This window comes from Mustela nivalis, assembly GCF_964662115.1.
Source record: "Mustela nivalis genome assembly, chromosome: X".
NCBI classification, from domain to species: Eukaryota; Metazoa; Chordata; class Mammalia; order Carnivora; family Mustelidae; genus Mustela; species Mustela nivalis.
Genome location: NC_139040.1, coordinates 132,111,439 through 132,117,438, shown reverse-complemented (window position 1 = coordinate 132,117,438; position 6,000 = coordinate 132,111,439). Strand labels below are relative to the sequence as shown.

At 55.3% G+C, this 6,000-nt stretch overlaps 1 protein-coding gene across 4 annotated transcripts in view; it reads left to right on the top strand.

Moving 5' to 3' along the window:
* Nucleotides 1-1,053: 1,053 nt before the first annotated feature.
* The window catches only part of LOC309856273 (glycoprotein Xg-like), a 28,633-nt gene continuing 23,686 nt past the window's right edge, over nt 1,054-6,000 (top strand). Inside the window, exon 1 of one of the 4 annotated variants that reach the window (XM_082717193.1) lies at nt 1,054-1,585. Coding sequence is in view for 1 of the 4 variants with exons in the window: in XM_082717197.1 (XP_082573323.1) it covers nt 1,525-1,585 (61 nt within the window). In the remaining 3 variants the exon portion in view is untranslated. The remainder of the gene's footprint in view (nt 1,586-6,000) is intronic. The other 3 variants (XM_082717197.1, XM_082717200.1, XM_082717196.1) reach the window with 3 other exon arrangements.

Sequence of the window (6,000 nt, the reverse complement as noted above, 5' to 3'; positions counted from 1 at the left end):
GGGTCCCAGTATCAACAGTGCAACCCCACTGACCTCCACAGGCCGCACCCCCATCCCTACATGGACAAGGAATGGTTTAGCAGACAAATTATCCCCCCCCCAGATGTACAGAATATCATGGGTGCTCTATCAGATGCTGTCACATGACATGAGCTAAGTCACACTCTACGTCAACGAGGAACGAGGCAAATTATGGCTACTCTTTGCCTCGGGGGCACTTGTCCTACTTGGCACAGTTGTCCATCTGGACTGGTATGACAAGATCCCAAGAACTGGGCGGCTCAAACAATAGACACTTATTTCTCACTGTCCTGGAGGCTGAGAGTCTGAGATCCAGGTGGGGCCAAGGCTGGTTCCTCCTGAGGCTGCTCTCCGTGGGACATAGAACCCATGTCTTCCCGTGTCCTCATGTGGCAGACTGAGAGATCCCTGGTGCCTCTTCTTCTTCTCATCGGGACACAATTCCATCATGGTGCCCAGCTTCAGGACCTAATCTCAGTGTAGTCATTTCCAAGGGGGCCATGTCCAATGCCATCCCATTGGACGATGGGGCTGCGATATATGAATCTTGGGGGAACGCAGACCTCCAGTCGATAACCATTGGCAGTGGGCATGGCGCCCCCTAGAGTTGTCCCACATAGCGGCCCTGGGCTTCTTGTTTTGTACTGAGGGCTTCAGCCTACAACTTGTTGGCCCAAACGCTCTGTCCGTCCCATCTTGTGTCCTTCCTTCTCAGCTTTTACAGTCCTTTCGAGGCCACTGCCCTCCCCAGAAGAGTTTTCCGGCACCCAGCAGAGTCCAGCGCCTGCCAGTCCTCCCCACGCCGCCCCCAAGGCCTCGATGTGTGTCCCTGCCTGATGCAATGCCCCCCGGCCACCGTCGGGCTGAACCTTCGATGTCTCCTCCTCTTTGTCCACAACGATGCCTTCCTCACCGCCGCAAACCCGGTACCCAATGTGGGCCTGGCTCAGAAGATGTTTGTGTCCCCCGTGTTTGGGGGAGGAACGCATGAGCTCGTCCTGAAATCCCCCTGTGGGGAAGCGGGGAGCTCGGAATGCACAGATCTGTGGACCGGGAGCGTCCTCCCCAGGCTCGGGGTTGGCAACGCTTTGATCTCAGGGGCGCCTCCCACGCAGGCAGGGAGCAGAGCTGCCGAGCAGGTGTGCCGGCTTCCCCAAGCGAGGAAGGCCGCTTGCTGTCGGGTGGTGCGTGTTTCCCTGCCGTGCAGAGCGTCGGCCAGCCAGCCCTGCTCTGGGGAGGCCCGGGGCGACCTCCGGCGTGCACACACGGGCCTCACCCGCCCAGGCTGTGGGGTTTTTCAACTGAGCACGGGCCCCATTAGCTTTTGGCAAAGGGATTGCAACCGGGTGCAGACTTTCCGCTTGGAACTTGGCCTCCCTTCCTTCCAAGCTGGGAGACAGGAAGTCAACACACACACGGAGGGTGGGGTTCGGAGGCCGGATCTCACGCGCACCGCCGCTGGGCTGTGGCCGTCCAGGAGGCTCCTTCCTGCTGCCGCCAAGGATGGAGAGCCGCTGGGGCCTCCTCTGGGTCTCGGTGCTGGGCTTCCTGGCGCACGTGCAAGGTAAGAGCCGACTCGGCCCCGAGGGAGAGCGGCCGTGGGTGCTGTCTGGGTCCTTCTCAAAACTCCTTCCTGAGCTGCTTCTGCTGAAAAACCGGGAGAAGCTGCCAGACGCGATTAGAGGATACGGGACTGGTGGATTTTGAGAGAGCCGAGGGGACAGCCGGTGACTCTGGAGTCAGGAACCCAGACCCAGAACAGCAGAACACAGGCCCACAGTGCTGGGAAGCAAGCAGCGCTCTGGGCCGTTCCGCTCTGCCTTTCCAACACGGCCCTCCTCCTCCTCCGTGATTTAAGCTCAATGCAGGGGGCACAGGGTCTTTTCAAGTCCTGGGTCCCGATGGAAAAGATCAGTTCGGCCGATTTTCATCGGGTAAACCCAGAGCTGGCACGCGGGTTTGGATTCTGCGGCTTCTTGGAAAAAGGAGAGCTTTCTTGGTTGCAAAAGAAAAGCCGTGGGAGTTGTTTACGCCCGGAGCTGCCACTGGAGATCGCGGCTGCTGCGTCCCAGATGCAGGGAGGGGTGGGGAGGGGGTGTTTGTTTGTAGGAGGGTGTGGCAGGAGGCTCTTTGGGAACGGGTTAGGAACCCAGGAGCTACGGGACTGAAACAGCCCCTCTGTGTCGTGGTGTCCTTGCAAGCAAGGGGACGGGGGACGAGGGTGGGTTGGCACATGCTGTAGGTTAGGAAGGCAGAATTATGTTCCCACGTCCCCGTCGTGGTGCGGCCTGTTTTTCCTGTTCGGGGTGTGTTCAGGGACGGGGGCGTAGGTTGTCTGGGGGCCGGTGGGAAGGTGAGGGTCAGCTGACGATCTCCGCCGGGACGCGACACATTGCGGAGCTCCTGGGAGCAGGGACAGGCCCGTCCCCACATTCATCCTAGCAGGGGCTGGAGGGCAGAGGCTGGTTTTAACACGGAGCTGCCCAGCGGCAGACCCAGCCTGACCTCCAGGAAAGCACGTCCCAGGGTTGATGTCGTCACCGTGCGGGGACAGCGGGAGGCTCAGCAAACCCCTTGGGACAGTGAGACCTGCACGGTGCCGTGCATCTGATGCTTCAGGGACGAGGGGGCCAAATTCCTTCAGGAGCCACTCAGTTCCTCAGGCTTTGGTGGGAACGTTCTCTGGGTTAGGCTGTGGCCCATGAGCACCAAATTCCTTCCGTGACGGCCTCGTGTCCTGTACCCCAGGCACGCATCAGCCTCCCAGCCCCATGATGGGGCCCCGCTTGCCGCCGCCTTAGAGACGGCTACACTGAGGCACGGGGTGGGGTTCGATCACGGGCCCGAGGTTCTGCCGTCGGGAAGCAGAAGCAGAAATGAAACTTGCCAAGGCCAGCTTGCGGTTTGTTTCTGTTCTGTCGAGAAAGAAGGAAGGTCCTATCTTTATGCATGTTTCCCCCCTGAACGTACCGTGTCTTGTATATATGTTACTATAACGTCTTATTATCTTACGGTGCTGCACCCAGCTCTGTGGGGCGTTGTGGTTGGCTGATACGTGGAGAGTGGGATCCGTGCCCGAGGCAACAGGCCAGGCCACGCTGGGCCACGGGACTCCACCCCACGCTGAAGGCACCCCAGAACCAACCAACCAAGAGTCTCCCTTAATTCTGCCTCGTTCCTCGTGGACCCTCAATGACGTTTGATCTAGCTGATCTCTGGGTGTGAAGGCCAAGCCCTAGATGAGGCGTTTAAGCCTGTCTCCTTTCAGCCGAACCTGCCCAGCTATGTAGGGCAGTGGTTCTCCGCCGTGTTGTGCAGAGTCATCTGGGAGGGAGCTGGATTAAAGATGCCATGTAAGGTGCTGCCCCCTTGATAGGCGTCTTTGGTATGTGGGTGGGGCTTGGGACCTGTAGGTTCAGAAGCACCCAGAGTCATGCTGTGCAGAGTCAGGGCTCCGTGGGACGGATGATGAGTAAGCACCAGGCTATCTGGCTTACCCTTGGGTGGAGACCCATGGATCCGTGGCACAAGGGGCCAGCTGCTCTGGGGTTCCCCGTTCAACCGTGCGTCCACAGCCAGCACAGCCAGGCCGGAAGGGACATGCCCCAGGCAGACACGCTGCAGCCCGCCGTTCTCCATGGGGGCTGCTTTGTCCCCAGGGGACACTGGACAATATCTAGAGTCGTGTTTGGTGGTCACGCCTGTGAGTGGGTCAGGTGGTGTCCTCAAACGGGTGGAGGCCAAGGAGGCCACCCCATGTCTGCTGCACATGTCAGAAAGGGATCCAGCCCCAAATGTTGCTGGAGCTCAGGTTGGGAAATCTTATGTTAGCAGGAGAGTCTCCATCAGCCTGAGTCTGACGTATGGATCTAGGTATTATCCACCTGATGTCTGTCCACCAATACATATGTACATCTATCTGTCCATCCATCCATCCATTCACCCAGGATTTATGTATCCATCCATCCATTGACCTATCCATCCATCCATCATTTATGTTTCTATCCATCCGTTCATTCTTCTATCCATCCATCCATCTTTCCATCCATCCACCCATCCATCCATCCATCCATCCATCCATCCATCCAACCAACCATCCATCCATCCATCCAACCGTCCATCCATCCATCCATCCATCCATCCATCCATCCATCCATCTACCCAAGCATCCATCCATCCATCCAACCATACATCCACCCATTCACACATCCATCCATCCATCCACACATTCATCCATCCATCCATTCACCCAGGATTTATGTATCCATCCATCCATTGACCTATCCATCCATCATTTGTTTCTATCCATCCATCTATTCTTCTATCCATCCATCCATCTGTCCGTCTATCCATCCATCCACCCACCCATCTATCTATCCATCCATCCATGATTTATGTATCCATCCATCCATTGACCTATCCATCCATCATTTGTTTCTATCCATCCATCTATTCTTCTATCCATCCATCCATCTGTCCATCTATCCATCCATCCACCCACCCACCCATCTATCTATCCATCCATCCATCCATCCATGATTTATGTATCCATCCATCCATTGACCTATCCATCCATCCATCATTTATGTTTCTATCCATCCGTCCATCATCCATCCATCTATCCATCCATCCATCCATTGACCTATCCATCCACCCAACCATCCATCCATCCATCCATCTACCCATTGCACCATTTATCTAACTATCCATCCATCCACCTATCTATCTACAATCATTGTCCTTATCATCATCATAAATCTATAGACTCCAATCTATTTTAAGGAATTGCCTCACAGGACTGTGGAGCTGGCAAGTCCAAAACCTTCAGGGCAGTTTAGCAACTCAGCTAGGATATAACACTGCCGTGTGGAGTCTGACTCCCTTCTTCTCCAGGAAACCTCAATCATTGCATTTAAGGCCTTCAACAGATGCAGGAGACCCACACATTACCGACGGTGATGGGCTTTCCCAGTATGCGACTGCAGATGTCAGTCCCATTGACAGCATACCAGCACAGTGACATCTACACTAGCGTTTGACCCAATATCCGGGCACTGAAGCCTGTCCACATTGACACAAAATATGAAACTTTAGGGATGTTTTCATGTTTCTACTTCCACTGCTTGAGACACCAAGTCTGCAGGTTTTCTGGAGGGTTCCAATGTGCCTGTCCTCAGCCCTCGGGGTCTCCTGCAGCTCTGTCGTCAGAAATAACTCCTGTGTTTGTTTCTGGTGCTAGAGTGGAGCGGAGCCAGGTCTGTTAAATCTTGTAGCATCCCCACTTTCCCTATGACCTTGAGCTACACCCTTGAAGAAGGTGTCCCTCTGGTGAGGACAGCTGCTGTAGAAATTGCTACATTCTTGAGAACGGAGGTGGCAAAGCTCGCAAAGCCTTGTGCCTTCTGCTGTGAGTGTTCGGACGGGTTTCCCAGGCGACCCTGGAGCAAACCATTCTCAAAAGTTCTCCCAAAACTTTTTCTACTGGTAGTTGGGTTTTATCCTTGTGGATCCCAATAAAATATGGTCTGGACAGATGGTGATCCCCAGGGGATGTAGTTGGAGAACTTTGCTTGGTGGTGGTCATCAGAATTGGAGGGGGTAGGGTCAAGACGCAGTCTCCCACCGCACCATCCATTCCTGGAGCCCCACTCTGGATGCATTCCTGGATTTGTAGGTGGTCCTCCTGTGTCGGGAATTCCGTGAGCTCCTGCCGCTTACCCAGGTCACGAGGGAAGCATCTAGTGTCCCCACCCTGATGACGTCTCTCGTTTTCAAGGCTCCCAAAGCTAACTTCCCTCCTACTCATGGGAAGAAACAGCCTAGGGCTCTTCTTTGGCTCTTCTTTTCTTGAAGAGGGTGACGATCTCTCAGATCCTGGGAGGGTCTGTGACCTGGACAGAGCTGAGAGGAAGGATGTCTGCAGAGTAGGGTCCCCAGGGCCAACAGCTCCAACACCCCCTGGGACCTGCTGAGAAAGAT